The sequence below is a fragment of the Lycorma delicatula genome, chromosome 4, assembly GCF_047948215.1.
Source record: "Lycorma delicatula isolate Av1 chromosome 4, ASM4794821v1, whole genome shotgun sequence".
Lineage (NCBI taxonomy): Eukaryota > Metazoa > Arthropoda > Insecta > Hemiptera > Fulgoridae > Lycorma > Lycorma delicatula.
In genome coordinates, this window is record NC_134458.1 from 55,668,153 (window position 1) to 55,688,513 (window position 20,361).

The 20,361-nt window shown below is 31.0% G+C and overlaps 1 protein-coding gene across 1 annotated transcript in view; it reads left to right on the forward strand.

Annotated features, from left to right (window-relative positions):
* The window catches only part of LOC142322618 (cell adhesion molecule Dscam1-like), a 67,756-nt gene that overhangs the window by 16,644 nt on the left and 30,751 nt on the right, over positions 1-20,361 (forward strand). Inside the window, exons 4-6 of the mRNA XM_075361694.1 lie at positions 1,717-1,878; positions 4,761-4,955; positions 11,120-11,404. Coding sequence (XP_075217809.1) covers positions 1,717-1,878; positions 4,761-4,955; positions 11,120-11,404 — 642 coding nt within the window. The remainder of the gene's footprint in view (positions 1-1,716; positions 1,879-4,760; positions 4,956-11,119; positions 11,405-20,361) is intronic.

A 20,361-nucleotide genomic window follows, 5' to 3' on the forward strand; every position in this document is an offset into this window, starting at 1 on the left:
ATATCTTTATTGCTTTTGACACACGATCAAGAACGTTTTTTGTATAAATAAAAATTATCTATTTGTTGCTTCTTCGGTTATGTAATTTATCACGTTCATTAATATTTCTTTATTCTACGCGTGAAGCGTTTTACTTTTTCTCAATTTGGACATTGAAAGTGTTTTTTTAAAATTCCAATAAATGATTCGGTTAATATTATTAATTGTAGTAATTTATTTAATTCCAGCTTCTAACTAAACGTTCTAACTAATTCCAAGAGATACAAAAATATAACACAAAAATAATTAAACACAGCACTACTTGTGACATCACTACATTTGACAGAATCGTCCGTTCTCAACAAACTGATACTCTCTCTTCTCTTTTTTTCTGTTTAGCCTCCGGTAACTACCGTTTAGATAATACTTCAGAGGATGAATGAGGATGATATGTATGAGTGTAAATGAAGTGTAGTCTTGTACATTCTCAGTTCGACCATTCCTGAGATGTGTGGTTAATTGAAACCCAACCACCAAAGAACACCGGTATCCACGATCTAGTATTCAAATCCGTGTAAAAATAACTGGCTTTACAAGGACTTGAACGCTGGAACTCTCGGCTTCCAAATCAGCTGATATGGGAAGACGCGTTCACCATTAGACCATCCCGGTGGGTTGAACTGATACTCTCTAACCAACTGAAACGCGACGGTAGCAGATCAGACGTGTATGTGTATTCGAGTGCGGGCGTCTTGCAGTAAGCCGATAATAAACAAAGACGCAGTTGCATAACCGTTATTTTTTATGATAGGAACTTTAAATAAAAACTATTTTGTTTTCCTTTCTCAATGTAAAATGAAACATAAAACCTACTTGCAGATATTTGAGAGCTACAAGCGTTTGCCTTTGAATTAGTGAAATGTCCTTGATTTTTATTACTAAAAATTATTTTGAGAAACTTATGTAAATATTTTTATTTTTACTAATAAAAAAATGGGAAAAAGTATTTTTCTTCGTAACGTTTTTAAAAATAATCTTATCGGCATGGAACTTGGTGATTAAATTTCTAGCATATCTTATAAATATACTTTATTTTTTCACATTTTTTGAATGAGAGGTGGATTAAATATTAAGAGTTAAGTAATAGCAGTGGGTGATCTGTAAAAAGTACCGACGGGTCCACTCATCACGGGCGAGGACCGACATGCGAGGAACAGACGTCGTAATACGAGACACACCACCAGCGGTTAGACAACCTCTACATAAGTCATGCAAAACGTTTCTGTCATTAAACTGCGTATATGATATAAATAAATTTTAGAGAGAATTCTAAACATTTTTTTGGAGGGGGAAAGGCCTACTGAAATTGAAAATATATTTTTTGGCCGCAAAGGACCACTTTAGTCAGAATAATTCAAGTCTTTTTTGCCGATCTTTTGGCCTTTAAGTTCTTAGCTTTTACTTTCTCCCAATATTTAGTCATTCTTAATGATCTTGCTTTACGATCCTCTTCTGAATAAAGCCTTTTTGTATAATATATTTGTTTATTTAATTACATTATCATTTTTTTGATCTGATCAGTTAATATACAGTGGTCAACATATATGGCGGGCCAATTCTAGACCTGTCAAGAACTCAACATTTGGCCATATCATGTATATTTTGCTGTGATAATCAGTTTCTAACTTTTAAAATCTGCACATCAGTTTATAAATAAAAATAATTTGTCAATTTCAGATGGTAGACTATTGCCAATTAATTTACGACAAACAGTGCATCCAAATGGAACACTTGTGGTATCGAATGTCCAACAAAGAACAGATCAAGGAATGTACACATGTCAAGCTCGAAATAGGCAAGGACATTCTGATAAGGGTACTGTTGAGATTGCAGTTATGGGTAAGTAATCATCCCTTTTTCAGCCTACTCAAACTTTACTCGAAATGTGTGATAAATTATTTTTTATTCACAAATAAATTTTTCTTTGAATGTAAGTAGTTCACTTGACCCTATTGTTAAAATTCACATACTTTATTTTTGTCATTCATTGTAACTAAGTTTGGTAGAATGTTAATCTAATCGGTTTTGCATTTAATCTTCATGTTTTCTATTACCTGCCTTAAAGCAGGTATGGTGATCATCAGCAAATACCCATTACTTTAAGCCAGGTTATGTTGGGTTTTTTGAAGGCCAAGAATTATGGAATAAGTCACCGGTAGCTTTACCTTTAATTAGCATGCTAAACTATGCATTAAATTAGACGATAAATTATCATGTTATTTCAGTTCACTTTATCTGGGATAGATCTTTTCACTGAATAAATAAAATATACTGTTAATAAGCCTTCGTTACAGTGATCAGCTTTACTAATGGTTTACCAGAAATTGGATCTTCTTTGTTTTTCTATGAAATTGTTCTATAAAAAAGTGCTGATGTTTTTATTCCTCTTAAAGTTATGATGTACCATCATAGATGACCAAAAATAATTTAAAAACTATCTTTACTTCCATTTGATGATTGAAATTCCATTTGAAGATTGCTGCTATCTCTGTACTAAATGGAAGAATGTACCCTGAATGTACCATCTGACTCAAGGCTTAAATAGCTAACTTTTATTTCACATATTACCAATGTTCTCAACTATGTTGTGCTTGGTACTAAAAACTTATAAACAAAGTTCTGTTACATCGGATTTTTTTTTAATCTCCAGAACCACCGTTAGGTATTGCTTCAGAGGATGAGATGAATGACAGATGTAGCGTGTGAAAATGCCATGCCTGACCGGCATGGCATTCGAACCTGGGACCTCCGGATGGAAGGCCAAGACACTACCGCTCATGCCATGGAGGCCGGCTGTTACATCAGATTTAAGGAAGCATTTATTCACAGTATAATTGCTGTGAACTTTATTCACAGCAGGAAATGTGAACTTTATACAAATTTAGGAATTTTATTCGCAGCAGATTAGCCAAATATTTGTTTGTATGTTTACAGGATGGATAAGGAACATCAGTACTCATAAGTCCAACACTTATTAATCACAAAAAAAATTATCATACTATTAGTATTTATATTTGGAATGTTTTCTGTAATATGAATAGGGCTGGTTTGCAGAGACAATTCTCTGAATTGTGACTATTAAATTTGGCACTTTCTGTACGTACATATATATATATATATATAATATATAAACTAGTCCCAGTAATGTTCCATCAATTTAAATTTGTTACCGAGTACTTTCTGTTGCAAACTGAGTTTTGAGTTTGTCACCACTTTTTAATAAATTAATTCTATTTAAATATTTGTTTATGTATAATTAAAATGGTAAAAAATTTCAAGTTCATGCTTTGGTTCAAATCCAGAACCTTAAATGTACCACATAGATGCTATATCAGTAGTTTATCTTCTTAGGTTAAAATTTGGCCCAATCTTTAATGAAGTCCTGATCACTATATTTTATTTGTCAAAAATCACAACAAAATCCATAATGGCTGATAAATAAACTAAGATTGCTATCAATGCTTTCAATACGGTTATGATTCTAGAACCATACGAAACTGATCGTGAATTACAATTGAGGTCGGTCATTAATGTTGTGCTACTACACTCATAATGTTTTTAAAATGTTGCAAATACCTCTGACTGTGGACTGATTTTTCTTTTTTAAATAGGTATAGTTGCACCAGCGAATTTACGAGCTTGTTTTGTCACGTCACATGCTGACATGTCATTATATTATTGTTTTCCAAAACATTATTTTTGTGCGTAATTATTATTTTTATTTCATTTTTCGACTTACAAACAATACATTTATGTTGTGTATTCAATTCTTTCCACTTGAGTTGATTACATGTATAAAAACGCTTAATAACTCAATCTTGTAAACAATAACAATTCCTTAACCAATGATATAAAAATTTAGAAATGATGTCTTTCATCATGATTATATTTAGATCCGTGTCGTTCGTAGTACATAATGTGTGTATAAAGAAATAAACTTTAGTCCAGTTTATATTGTGTTCAGTGAAGGTATTCGGATAGCATTTTTGTGCAATCATATTATTTTATAATTACTCATTGTTTTTCGCAAATGTTTTATAATATATTATTTTTTATTTTATTTTTGTTTGTGTGTTATTAGTGCGGTTTGTTATGGCAGAATTTAAATCCGTAGTTAAGAAAAAAACTTATGAGTTAAGCATGTGAAATTATCAATAATCTTAATGATTTTATGAAAAAAGAAGCTCTAGAAGTAGGTAAATTAACTGACGACAAACATATTATTGGCATTCAAAAATGAGAAAGAACTGTTGCTGCTTATGGGATAGCAAGAACACAGGTTCAAAAACTCAGAAGAGAAAAAAAGACATGATTCTTCAATCAACATCCCAAACATGTTCTTTCAGCACGCCAAAAAAGTATAAACGACGTTCGAAACCTGTTAGTGGACTGGACAGTTTTGATTTAGGTGTAGTTAAAAGAACAGTTAATAAATTTCATTGAAAGAAGAATGAATTTACCTACTTTAAAAAAAATAAGAAGAACTTCAGTCTTCCATTGATTTTAAAGTCAATGAATCAACTTTAGCTGTTATTTTGAAAGAATTAGGTTTCAATTGCCGTAAAACTGAAAATAACAGAAAACTTTTAATTAAGAAATCTGATATCAAGAGGAGCAGAATTGAATATTTGCAGGCAATGGCTAAGTAGAAACAAAGCAAAGTAATGCTACAATTGTTTATTTGGATGAAACATACGTTTTAAGTTTGCATTGTTTGACAGAGTCATGGTCTGATGGTATTGTTGTGGATCTTCATGTGCCAATTAATAAAGGTGACCATTTAATAGTAATTCATGCTGGAGGAGAAATTGATTTTATTCTGAACACATCACTAACTTGGAAAGCCAGTTCAAAAAGTGGCAACTATGATGACAGCATGAATACAAACAATTTCATAAAATGGGCACTCATATTCTGTATAGTTAAAAAATGCTGAAACCAGAGTTTTATGAATTAGTAAAGTTACATAAAACTACAGTACAAAAATATCATGTAGATGAACTTTTGAAAAAACATGGGCACCATGTTCTTAGACTCTCACCCTACCCTCCTGATTTGAATCCAATCAAGATTGTATGGTCAGCCATAAAAAGACATCTGGCGAGTCATAACACAACATTTTCTTTCACAAATGTTGAAAAATTAACTACAAAGAAAATTAATTCCATGAATGAAGATGACTGGAAACCCTATTGTGAAAAAGTAAAAAATATTGAAAAAGAGTATGAAAAACTGGAACCACTGAGATGAAATGACAGAACATTATATTATACATGTAGACTCTGATAGTGAAAGTGAAAATAAAAGTGACAGTGATAGTGATTCATTTAGTGAGGATGGTGAACTTGCTAGAAGTTTGAGTTAGATGCATGAAGAAAATTCAAGTAAGCTTTTGTTTACAATTAAAAATGTACTACAAATAAAAATTATAAAAGAATTAATTATGTATTGTTTATAATTAGTAAATGTAAATATGATAGTTATTACCACGTACAATATGATAATAAGTAATACTTTAATTTGATACGCAGAGTTGATGCTTTCAGGCCGAGTAGTAATATGCAGTTTGCTCATGACATCACAATCACAAGCTCGTACATTTGCTGGGCCAAGTTTATAAATGAAATGATAGCATGGTATGTAAGAAGTAATTTTTAAAAAGTTAATGTAGTAGATTTCAATCCATTTCCTTGTATAGTATTTCATAATAGATTTTCCTTTAACCAACTGTCAACTCCTTAATGTTAATCAAATGATTGGAAAAACACTCTAGAATGTACATTATAAGCATTACAGGGCAAGTGTAGTTACTAATATTTGTAATAATTTGCAAATTAAAATTTTGGTGATCATAAACCCAGTAAATGACAGCAGAATTTATCACTGCTCCTTTCATAATTTTGTTAATGTTGACTTGTGTATTTTAATTTTTTTGTGTGTGTAAAATTTATTATTTCTTCATATTTATTTATTACTTCTTTCAACTGAATCCCTGGTAAAATTTCACAAACTTTGTTTTTTTTTTTTAAGATGGAGGAATTATATTTCAATGGTGGGATTAGCAACAGAGTTTTTAAAGTCAAACAAATCACGTAGAACATACCTAATACATAACATGCCATAATTTATAATTAAGTTGCTATTCATGCTGCATTGCTTTTCCTTTTTCTGTATTACATTGGAAATATACAATGCATTCAAAAAGTGCCTTCACAGTGTATGAATACACTACACTTACTGTACTTATCTCTCTAGTTCCAATGAACTTATTGGGTCATACCTGAAAATTCTTATACCTTCCTTCCCATTGTGTTCTGCTTTGTTTTCTAGAGGATATATTTATGTCAAATGATTTTGTGTTTCTATAAAGTTAAAGATTGTGCATGAAAGATGTATTTTTTTTTGTTAAATATCACAGGATTTACATTTTTAGGGAAGCATATTTTTGAATCTGGTAATAAATGCATAAACTCTCTTAAAAAAAAATTTCCGGAGTTTTTTGGGAACTCCTACATCTCACTGTAATTCTGTGCAAGGTATAGTTAATAAATTTCAGCTCTAGTTCCATGGTAGGTACAAATAAATGGTTATCCTTTCATTCTGTGTATTTAGATACAAGATGACAAACTGTGTGGATCCTACATTCTTAGGAAATATCATAAATCATATTGGAAATGTTCAGAAATTTTGTACCCAATCATTTTATAATTTGTCTACAACGATAAACTGAATGATTCTTCCAACAAGGAACACTTCTTGACTATGGTACTAATAGATAACTTTGGCAGTCATATACTTCTAAGTATTTAAAAGCACTTTAACATCATGGAGGACTTTGATTTCTAAGATCACCTGATTTAATCCTCCTGACTTTTCTTCTTTATATATGGATAAATGGCAACTGTTAAGGAATTAAAGACTGCCATCTGCACTTGTAATTATTTTATAATATAGAAGCCTCAGATATGTTATAATTGAACACAGAAAGACAGCATTATAGTAATATGTAATGTAAAAATAAAGGTATATAACCATGATATTGTAATACCAAATATGAGAAAACATAATATTTAAGTTTAGAAAATACAGAGTGTCTGGGCTAAAAGTAACCAAAAGTCACAGCTTACATTAAGAAAACCAGTTAATATAGTTTAATAACTTTTTTTATAAACATAGCAACTCACCAAGTTTTAATGTAGGTAGTCAAGTTCAATTTGTGCACCTTTTGTAGCTCAGTAGATATCTGGACGATAAGCTAAAAACTTGACTAAAAAAAATTTGACTGTGCCAGGTGTTTAGAAGCATCTGCAGCATTATTAGACTACAGCTTCAAAAATTCTCTGTTTTAAACTGTCCAAATCTGAAACTTTTCTTTGGTACCCACAACTTTTAATAAATCCCCAAGTAAAAAAGTCAAAGGAGTGATATCTGGAGATCTAGGAGGCCATGTAGTTGGACCTCCTGATTTGATCCAACAACTGGGGAAACTGTTGTTTAAGAACATGGTAACATCTCAATGAAAGTATGATGGAGCATGGAGCACCATCTTGTTGAAAACTGAAGCCTACAGGAATCTGAAGAACAGCAAAGTTCTCAAATATATTGAGGTACATGTGTCCTGTCACATTGGGTGCCATGAAAAAAAAACAGACCGATGCTGCCATTTTTGTGCAGTCCTAACCAGACATTGACTTTCAATGTGTCCCTTTCATATTCGATTACTGTATGGAGGTTTTCAATACCTCAAATTTGACAATTTTCTCTGTTAACTTTCCCGCATGTATGAAAGGGTTTCCTCATCACTAATTAATAACGTATCAAGATAATTAGAATTGTTTTCAATACGATGCATTACCCCTGCAGCAAACTTATATTGTAGGCGGCAATGGTTTAATATGATGAAGGAGTTGTAGCTTGTATGCTTGCAAACAGAGCCGCTTGTGAAAAATGTAATGAACAGTGGAACAAGGAATTTGCATTTTGTAACAACCCCCCCCCCCCCAACATTGACTTTACAGGATTGGCAGTGAATGCATTGCGTACACAATCCATAGTCTCATCCGTCACTAACTAAAACTTTAGATGATTTACAGTTTGTGAAACCAAGCTTCCAGTCTCTCTTTAAGTTGTATTCCACTGACGAATACTTGGATGCAGGAAGATCGATATTCCACTCAATTTGTACTTACCATTTAATACACATTACTGATTGAAATTCTGCTAACCAAAGCACCCACTGAACCTTCTGTTATGAGATCCACATCTTGACTGACTACTACTGACTACAAATGCATTGTGAGTTGGCTTGCCTGTGCATGCATATTTTGCTGACCTTGAGAGTATACAGAATAAATCTTGGAGATGTTTCCTGTCGATTGAGCCTATGTTTAAGAGATTACAATGACTGGTTCCTAAACATAGGCCATTACTTTTGGATATCTTTAGCCCCGTAACCCTGTATAAACAAAATAAAATTATGGATAAAAAACAAATAAAAACTGATTCTAAAATTATGATATTAATTGGAAATGCAAAATTACAAATATTTATTATAATTATAATGATAGATTTGAAGCATAGATTGTTGTATTAATTCAATAAATTAGAAATATTATTACATATCAAGAGTAAAATCAAGAAATTAAAGATTGTTCGTGACAATGTCAGAGTAAATTCAATGTGTTTATCATGATATTTCTTAAGGGATTTTACAAACTGATAATCTGGTAAAACGTACATGATCTGTTACAGGATAAATTATTACTGCATGATTTAAAAAAATTTAAACCCAAAATGGGCGATTGATATAAGGGAAACAAAAAATCTAACTCATATGATACTCTGAATTTATTTTATTATTAAATATTTTATGAAGTAATTATAATCCCTTAATGTTTCTTCTTGATTTCAATGCTTCCAACCAAAATATTTTCCTTAATTTATCCACAGGGAAGTTTCTAGAACATTGCATTGAACCTTAAAAAATGCAAGTATCTCAGGCTTGCATTCTGTAACAACTCAAGTCGATACACAAGTTATACAATGTTATACAAGTTAAACATGTTTTTACAAATTATACACTAATTAAAACAAGAACTGCATAAGTATATAACAAATTGGAACCCCTCTTTTGTTCAGGAATTGTTTTTTTTTTCATGAAGGATTCCTTTATATAATTATGTCAAGGAAAGTATCCATTTAATTTTTTTACCTTCTTTTAATGTGTTGTTTTTTCTGATTCTGTTTCTTGACTACTTTTTATCATGGTTGTATTGTGTTTTTTTTTTTTTTTTTTTTGTTAATTTGTTTCTTGATTATATTGTGTGGTGATTGATGTTACAAACTGTAAGTCACCTAGCCAAGAGTCTGGTTCTTAATGGCTATAATGTGAAAAAATGTGGAACTGAATAAATATTGACACTTTTGGTAGGTATAATTATTTTTTTTCAGAATATTAAATATTGAAAGATTATATAGATTAGTGTGTGTACAGAGCCACCATCAATTTATCCATTCTCTGTGGAAAATGGAGTCCAGCTGGGGGAACGGGTGGGACTTCAATGTTTGGTTACAAAAGGAGATGCACCACTGACAATTCAATGGCTAAAGGATGATGCACCTGTATCAGAACTGAAACTTCCATCGCTAACTGTCACCAGTGTTGGAGAATTCAGTAGTACCCTGCTAATAGAGAAGCTAGCAACCATACATGGTGGTCGTTACACTTGTCAAGCACAGAATCCAGTGGCAACTTCGACTCACTCAGTTCAGCTGAATATCAATGGTATACAGCCATAAATTAACTGCAACTGGCTGTAATTTAGCACTGCACAAGTTTCTGCACTAGTATTTTTTCAGCTGAGGGCATGTAAAACAATTTTAGTTATATTAAATTGCTTATTTTAAAAGTGAATATTAATATTCAGGTTTAATCTGAAAATTTCAGCATTAATATATTTAAGTAAAAAATGTAATATAATGAAAGTTTTGTTTGTTTAACTAAAAAATTGAATGTAAATGAAGTTCTCTTTACTTTACCTTATAAAATGATAATTACTACCTCTTTGTACTTCTTTTATTATCACTCTTTACCATGATAGATTTTAATAAAAAAAATCGTTAGATTGTTCAAATAGTACTGTATTAGCACTTAAAAACTGTATGTACCTCCTTAAATTCAAGTATTAAACTCTTAACAGTATATTCTTTTTTTGTATAAATTTCATGCATTACTGTTGATCACAAAATTGTAGATATTGAATTTGAAGTAATTTAAAAAATTCATATTTTAATATTATGGGTCTGAAATTTTAATATGTTAAATAAAATAATGTAATGTAAAACAATGTGGTGCAAATAAACAATGACAAGACAAACAGAGGGTCCTTTACAAGATGGTAACCTGCTATTCAACCTTATAACATGATACTGCCACAACTTGATACTTCCAGTTGCTATTCCCCAGATGTTTCACATCCAAGAAATAGTAACTTAACAAATAAATGGAAATAAAATGTAGATATAATGCCAGTGACCACGACGTATGTATTAAAATCATTCCTATAGATCATTGAAGTTAAAGAATTTCATAAACGTTTAAGTAAAATCATACTGATGGGTATGTAGAGTTTTGATTGATTTACTGATGAATCAATAAGATCAAGGCCTTAGATTGAGTGATGTAATTAGAGTGTATGTTATTTAGGAAAAAATTACTTTTTAAATAACAAAAGAGTTTTAAAGTTTAAGAGATTAATCCAGATAAACAAACAAACTTTCTTTGTTTATACAAGTTTAAACTATACTGCTATTAGTATAGTTTTAACATTATTTTGAGTCAGTTCAGTAAAATAGATTAATTGAAAATGAATTTCTCATTGGAGTGTTTGTTTATATTCATTAACTTATACTGAAAATGTTTTTCTTGCCCTCATTTATCTTCAGCACTGTTCTGCACAAATATACACATTTGCATTTCAGTTTTTGATGTGTCACTGCACATTACTTATTTGAGTACAGGGAATGAAATTTCACAATTTGTTTTATTTCCTTAAAGTAGCACTGCATGTTCAATTTTCAGTTCCACCTGAAATTGCGCCTTTCATTTTTCCTGCACTGGCTGAAGGCTCTCGTGCCCAAGTGGCCTGCAACGTTCACCGAGGAGATTTGCCGCTGAATCTTACTTGGCTTAAAGATGGGGCTCCACTGATAAGCATGCCAGGAGTAATCGATATCATCCGTTTTGATCTGTATTCAAGCATCTTAAAGATATCAAGTGTTGGTCGCAGTGACTCTGGCAATTATACTTGTGTTGCAAGCAATCCTGCACGCATTGTCACACACACAGCTGTACTCTCCGTTAGTGGTAATTACACTTATATAAAAACATAGATTACAATTTCACATGGATGTAATTTCATATTTAAGAGATAATAAAATATAAGTATTCTATAAACTGTATCTACATTAGGTTCAAATAACATTGTACATTATATTCAACACCTTCAAAATGTAAGATTATTTATGTGCTGCTTAATAACAGCTTCATTTATGTCATCTATGTAAATCTTAATAGAAATTTAGTAAAATTTGAGATTCAATTTTCCTTTTAGTGACTTTTAGAGGGGAGTATTTCTAAAATTATTTCATTCTTTTATTTAATGTTTCAACTCCATCCACAAATTTATTTGAGCTACCTTAAAAAAAAAATTATGTAAAAGTGACATAAGACAGAAGTAATTAGTTTTTCCATATCATTTAGTAAACTAGTAAACTACTTTAAAATGGATAGTTTATGGGATTTATTATGAATAAGTGAATTAATCAGCCTTATTTGGCTTGGTAGAGGCAAATGATGTAGATTTCATTTTTTAACCCATTTTCTGCATTATTCAACTGTAGTAGAATTTCCTTCTACTTCCTTTCATTCCATAGTTCAGTTTTAGTCCATAGCTGTAGAATAAACTATTTCCTTAAACAAATTCATTTTTTTACATTTTGTTATATGTAGTATAATTTTCATAAGCTGCAACCTTCTAGTTTTTCATACTTTTTTTTTTTTGTCTTCAGTCATTTGACTGGTTTGATGCAGCTTCCAAGATTCCCTATCTAGTGCTAGTCGTTTCATTTCAGTATACCCTCTACATCCTACATCCCTAACAATTTGTTTTTAGTATAACTAAAAATTAGTTTTTCATTAGTTTTTCATATAACTATTTTTTTTTTGTCTTCAGTCATTTGACTGGTTTGATGCAGCTCTCCAAAATTCCCTATCTAGTGCTAGTCGTTTCATTTCAGTATACCCTCTACATCCTACATCCCCAACAATTTGTTTTACATACTCCAAACGTGGCCTGCCTACACAATTTTTCCCTTCTACCTGTCCTTCCAATATTAAAGCGACTATTCCAGGATGCCTTAGTATGTGGCCTATAAGTCTGTCTCTTCTTTTAACTATATTTTTCCAAATGCTTCTTTCTTCATCTATTTGCCGCAATACCTCTTCATTTGTCACTTTATCCACCCATCTGATTTTTAACATTCTCCTATAGCACCACATTTCTAATCTTTTCTTCTCAGATACTCCGATTGTCCAAGTTTCACTTCCATATAAAGCGACACTCCAAACATACACTTTCAAAAATCTTTTCCTGACATTTAAATTAATTTTTGATGTAAACAAATTATATTTCTTACTGAAGGCTAGTTTAGCTTGTGCTATTCGGCATTTTATATCGCTCCTGCTTCGTCCATCTTTAGTAATTTTACTTCCCAAATAACAAAATTCTTCTACCTCCATAATCTTTTCTCCTCCTATTTTCACATTCAGCGGTCCATCTTTGTTATTTTTACTACATTTCATTACTTTTGTTTTGTTCTTGTTTATTTTCATGTGATAGTTCTTGCGTAGGACTTCATCTATGCCGTTCATTGTTTCTCCTAAATCCTTTTTACTCTCGGCTAGAATTACTATATCTTCAGCAAATCGTAGCATCTTTATCTTTTCACCTTGTACTGTTACTCCGAATCTAAATTGTTCTTTAACATCATTAACTGCTAGTTCCATGTAAAGATTAAAAAGTAACGGAGATAGGGAACATCCTTGTCGGACTCCCTTTCTTATTAGGGCTTCTTTCTTATGTTCTTCAATTGTTATTGTTGCTGTTTGGTTCCTGTACATGTTAGCAATTGTTCTTCTATCTCTGTATTTGAACCCTAATTTTTTTAAAATGCTGAACATTTTATTCCAGTCTATGTTATCGAAAGCCTTTTCTAGGTCTATAAATGCCAAGTATGTTGGTTTGTTTTTCTTTAATCTTCCTTCTACTATTAATCTGAGGCCTAAAATTGCTTCCCTTGTCCCTATACTTTTCCTGAAACCAAATTGGTCTTCTCCTAACACTTCTTCCACTCTCCTCTCAATTCTTCTGTATAAAATTCTAGTTAAGATTTTTGATGCATGACTAGTTAAACTAATTGTTCTGTATTCTTCACATTTATCTGCCCCTGCTTTCTTTGGTATCATAACTATAACACTTTTTTTGAAGTCTGATGGAAATTCCCCATTTTCATAAATATTACACACCAGTTTGTATAATCTATCAATCGCTTCCTCACCTGCACTGCGCAGTAATTCTACAGGTATTCCGTCTATTCCAGGAGCCTTTCTGCCATTTAAATCTTTTAATGCTCTCTTAAATTCAGATCTCAGTATTGTTTCTCCCATTTCATCCTCCTCAACTTCCTCTTCTTCCTCTATAACACCATTTTCTAATTCATTTCCTCCGTATAACTCTTCAATATATTCCACCCATCTATCGACTTTACCTTTCGTAGTATATATTGGTGTACCATCTTTGTTTAACACATTATTAGATTTTAATTTATGTACCCCAAAATTTTCCTTAACTTTCCTGTATGCTCCGTCTATTTTACCAATGTTCATTTCTCTTTCCACTTCTGAACACTTTTCTTTAATCCACTCTTCTTTCACCAGTTTGCACTTCCTGTTTATAGCATTTCTTAATTTCCGATAGTTCCTTTTACTTTCTTCATCACTAGCATTCTTATATTTTCTACGTTCATCCATCAGCTGCAATATATCGTCTGAAACCCAAGGTTTTCTACCGGTTCTCTTTATTCCGCCTAAGTTTGCTTCTGCTGATTTAAGAATTTCCTTTTTAACATTCTCCCATTCTTCTTCTACATTTTCTACCTTATCTTTTTTACTCAGACCTCTTGCGATGTCCTCCTCAAAAATCTTCTTTACCTCCTCTTTCTCAAGCTTCTCTAAATTCCACCGATTCATCTGACACCTTTTCTTCAGGTTTTTAAACCCCAATCTACATTTCATTATCACCAAATTATGGTCGCTATCAATGTCTGCTCCAGGGTAAGTTTTGCAGTCAACGAGTTGATTTCTAAATCTTTGCTTAACCATGATATAATCTATCTGATACCTTCCAGTATCGCCTGGCTTTTTCCAAGTGTATATTCTTCTATTATGATTTTTAAATTGGATGTTGGCAATTACTAAATTATACTTTGTGCAAAATTCTATAAGTCGGTCCCCTCTTTCATTCCTTTTGCCCAGCCCGTATTCACCCACTATATTTCCTTCCTTGCCTTTTCCAATGCTTGCATTCCAATCTCCAACTATTATTAAATTTTCATCTCCTTTTACGTGTTTAATTGCTTCATCAATCTCTTCGTATACACACTCTACCTCATCATCATCATGGGCGCTTGTAGGCATATAGACGTTAACAATCGTTGTCAGTTTAGGTTTTGATTTTATCCTTATTACAATGATTCTATCGCTATGCGTTTTGAAATACTCCACTCTCCTCCCTATCTTCTTGTTCATCACGAAACCTACTCCTGCCTGCCCATTATTTGACGCTGAGTTAATTACTCTAAAATCACCTGACCAAAAGTCGCCTTCCTCTTCCCACCGAACCTCACTAATTCCTACTATATCCACATTTGTCCTACCCATTTCCCTTTTTAAATTTTCTAGCCTACCAACCTTTTTCAAGCTTCTAACATTCCACACTCCGACTCGTAGAATGTTATTTTTTAATTTTCTGGTGACCCCTTCCTTAGTAGTCCCCACCCGGAGATCCGAACGGGGGACTATTTTACCTCCGGAATATTTTACCAAGTTACCATATAACTAATGAAATTATAATCAACTGTAAATACTGCGGGAAAAAGAATTTGTTGAACAAATTGCATATCTCTCCATTCCTTATATTGTTTACAATATTTTTCTGTCGACTTTATAATTATTTTATTTAATACAAACAAATTATAACTGTTTATTTAATGTAGGCAACTAATATTTTTGTCTAATTATTTATTACAGCCTGTTTAATTTTTATATTTTTTTAATGTTACTAAAGTACCACTTTGTCATTTACCATAAGGTTTGATTCCAGATTTTGATCTGTATTTTAACTTATTCTGTTTTTTTTTTCTTTTATATTTGTCCTTTCTATAATATTTTTTTAATCTGTTCATTGTCTACATATATATATATATATATATATATATAATAAAATCTTCTTTTTCATATAAATCAACTTTTCATTTTTAACTAGAATAATTATCGATTAGCTGGTTTAAAACATAATTTAAAAAAAAAAAAGATTTTTTATACTTTGTATGTTTCATTGGCTTTTGGCCGTATAACCTTGTCTATTTCCCTGTTTTCAGAATGAGGATTATTTAAATAATAATTTGAATTAAATTTGATAAAAATGTGCTTAAATGATAGAAATTAGATAACAGAATGCTGGTTGTAAATTCTTACAGCCTGGAAACAGGAAAATTAATGCACAGGATTTTCACCTTTTTATTATATTTATTCATTTCATACTAATTAATATAATAAAGTAATCTGTACTAAATTTGTCACGTTTTGCTAAATATTTGTATATTTGTATAAAATACCACTTAACACAAATTAATTACAAGTTATTCTGACCATAATTTTAAATACTCTTCACTAACTCATATTAATCTTTGTTTTGCATAAAAATGTGCAGGCTTTAGAATAGTTGTTACATCTATCTCAATTTATTTTGTCAACATGAGGAGTGGATTGGTTTTGACATCATACTGTTGTTATCTGCTACATATTCTGCTGCGTCTGTCTTTATCTTTCACATAAATAATGAGTGTCTGTGTTTTTATCTTTCAACCTGTTTATTGTTGTTGCTCTTTAATAATTGATAATAGTAGCAACTATACTGACTGCTCTTCGACAACTGTTTTCCCTCACACATTCTCATGAAAAACAAAGAAAGTATATATTGCCACACTCCAGTATAAAAAAAAATTGCTTATATTGAAGTTAAACCGGGTTATAAATCTTTGTGTTTGTAATCATTCTTTTAGTTATGTTTAAAATTTTGATCTTAGCATCAATGAACTTGTCATTAGTTCTACAGTAAAAAAGTTATAAACATCATATTTCCCTAACAAAACTGATGAAATTATTTTTGTTTTTCTTTTTTCTAACAGTAATTATTGAATTCAAAACACTACATTTCTTACTTAATATTATTCTGTAAATATATTCCATCAGTGTTATCTGTTTACTTATATTCTTCAGCATATTTATGTTATTTGTAAAAAAAATATTATGTTATCTAAAACAAAGAAGCATAGAACAGTTTTGTTGTGTGTCTCAATATTATCTTAGATGATTTCATGTATTTTATTCCAAAAATTTTAGAATATTTCTTCTGCATTTGTGTTTATATTTGTTCTGTGTGCTCGTAGCTTTTTTATTTCAATGTAGTAATTAATAATAAAAAATAACTGAATCGCATGATTCTTTTTCTTTCTCTTTCTTTAATTCTCCATTTATTTCTGATATATTATGTCAGTAAGCAGTTTTTTTATTGCCGATACACACTTTCAAAAACTTTACAGCACTTTTTAGTTATGTAATGTGTTAAAATAAATTAATCGTCTTTAAAATGTTTTTTTTTTATTTTTCCTTAGGTTTTAGTCTTAATTAGTAGTTTAGTTGTCTGATATTTAATTAACAATAAGTATGTTTATATATAAATATTGCAATATAAATTTATCTTTTTTCACTTTTTCATTTTGTGTGTTTTGTATTTTCTATTGCAATTTTGAACACATGTTTAATTACATATCAATAATGCTTATTAATGCTTGGTCTCTATTTTTATGAACTTATGAAAAGATTAATATTCTATATGTAAATTGTGTCAAAATGTGATTTTCAGCAAGAGATAGGCTTCAGTTATTTTCAGCGAAGCATGTTGAAGAACAGCTGTAAAATGCATGCATACTGACATACAATACTTTCCTTGCTCCATGAGAGTTATTAAACCATTATAATTTTATTATTAAAAATGTGCTAATTATTATATTTTTTTAACTACAAGTTGAACCAAATTTTTATTTAATGGCTACTTCAATCGCTCTTCCACTAAATTAAGAACGTTAAATATGAGACAAGTAATAACGCTGAGGAACAAAATTAAACTTTTTTTTGGCACAAATAACAAAATATGTGATCATAATAGAGAAATTTCCAAACTGAATTCAAATATTTTAATAGATTTCCTCCACCACCCATCATTTCTTTTTAAAATCTATAGGTAAATTTTGAAAGAAGTGTAAAAATTACATGCACACAGGGTAGTATTCAACTTAACTAACTCATGGTTGTTCTTTTCCTTTTGTCTTTGGCATCTGGAACATCCCTCTTTAGCATTCTACAATAATCTACAAGCACTCATGCACTCCATTGTTACTGATATCTATGTTCAATGACTGAGATTTACTGGTAAAAGCATTCCCCATGCTTGTCACTGATAATGTCAAGATTGTATGGAAAGAAGTCAGGTGTGAACCCAAGAAATGAAGTTTTAAGAACATATTACACCCCATATGTTTGTATGACTGTAATAACTCACTCATAGTGTAACAGTAGTTAGGAGATTTATGATTTCCTAAAATGTTTTGCAAAATACTTTTAAATGACCTCCACATTGAATTTTCAACTTGGCTTAACAGTTCTTCGAACTGTCCATCTGTAATCACATTTCTTATTTGGGGACTCACAAAACTTCTTTCTTTGATTTTAGCACAACTAACACAAGGAAATTTTTCTTTCAACTAATGAATTCCAGTATCATTTTTATGCATCACCTTAACAAAGTTTTTGAAAAGCCCTAATTTTATATGGACAGGAGGTAGAAGAATCATTTTCAAGTTAACTAGTGGGAGATATATAACATTTCTTCTCCAGGCGTAAGAGCTTCATGCTTTCCTAATATAATTATTCCTTCCTAATATAATTATTTGTCTTCTCCCTGCTGTCCCCATTCACACAAAATTTAATGTAGCTGAGCCTCAAACCCATTAATAGCCAATAATGCAATAACTTTTAAATTGCAATATACAGTCCAACAGTACTTGTACTGAATTTTTTCCAACAGGATTTTCATATTGTCATAAGTTTCTTTCATGTTGCACATGCTAACAGCACAGAAGGAATTTATTTCCATTGTGCAAAAGGACAGCCTTTAAAATAGTTTACAAAGAATCAGTGTAACAATCTCCATTCTGTAGTTATGTTCATGATGAAGTGCATTTATGACAGCACAAATTTTCTTACAGTACGCTAAACTGTTTTCTTCAGACTATGAATCTTGAAACTCTTCCTGATGATTACAAAAGAAACACGCTTTAGTGAATGTGTAGAGAAGATTCAGCCTAGATCCCAAAATCTTGACCTATTTCTTCATGTTCTAATCCCAAACAAGGTCATTTAATTCAACTTGAGTTATCAAACGAAGTTCACAGGAAGAGGACTCTGCTTCAAAAGTAGGATTATCTTGCTCCTCATGTCGAACTTCAGTGGCTACCTTATATTCCAATTCATCTTCTAAAGTTAGATGTGATGGAGGATGCAATGTTCAGGTAGGTCCTCACCATGAAGCCTGGCTTCAAGCAGACAGTAAATTCGGGTGCACTGTGTGTTTGGATTTACAACTTATTCCTTTTGTCTTTGTAATACAGAAATAATAGTACAACAACTGGTTTTGTGGTTCACTTAAAACCATCAGTGTAGAAAACTCATATGTGATTATTCCTACCCTAGTTTGTCAGATGTTTCAGACAGGTTGAACAGCAGATCTGAGGGGCCCAGTTCTTATCTTGATCCCAACTTTAGAGCCAAAATTTAGTTCATAACATCTTTCAACAAGTTGATTCAAACTTTGCTGTTGTTCTTTAAACATCAAATCTCCACACATGTAACTGTAGTTATCTGGATCATTTATGCACTTCCTTGGCATATTTATTCACTAAAACAACACACTTGACACAGTAACTATAAATCACAAAACAGAATGAAACTACAGTAAGTGCATGTATAGCAAACATTTAAGCAATACCAATGTGTTAATTGTATGACTCAGAAAACTGCTTTGTGCTAACATATCAGAACCTACAGAAATGAACAATTGTGCACATATAGCTATTGCCTTTGTAATGTTATGTTTGTACCCCAACCTTGTTAGAAATCATTTAAAATACTATTTTATATACAGTGCATAAATTATCCCTAAAAAAAAATATGTACAGTTCTCCAAAAGCAATACTTCAAAAATTTTGTCATGCAAGAATAGTAAGTGATGGAATTCTGATTGCATTTCTGAATTCAATGTAAAAAGTTACAGTAGAAACACAATAATACTCTCATGTGACAAAAACTGTGTTTATTAATTTAATTAAATACAAAGATAAGTAAAATTAAGATTACGTAACCAAATATACTTAATATATGTATTTTTTTTCATTTAATATGTGATTTTTATTAATTTTACTGCATTCATAAACTTCTTAATTAATCTTTTGTATATTGTTTAAGTGTGTGTTTTTGTAACCTCTATGTGGAAAATTTGCATATTGTGGTTAACAATTTTGTATGTATACTGTGTTTCTATGAAGTGATTTATAAAAGTTGATTTTGCTATTCAGTGAAATGTCAGTATGTATTCTTTGTATCTGTGGGTGAAAAAATATGCAACCAGTTTGTCCAATAAAATATTTAATGAGATAATTGGAGTTTAATTTGTTTACTCCTGGGTTACCAAATTGTCAGGATGCATTTTTGTTAATTTGCTGTATGATATTGTATTGTGTTTATTTTGTATTGTCTGATGTTTGTTTTTTTTAAAGCAATACAATAATCTTTTTTCCTGAAAATGATGGTAATTTTATATGATATTTGGTTAGTTATATGTATCTTTTGTTACAATTTATGTTTTT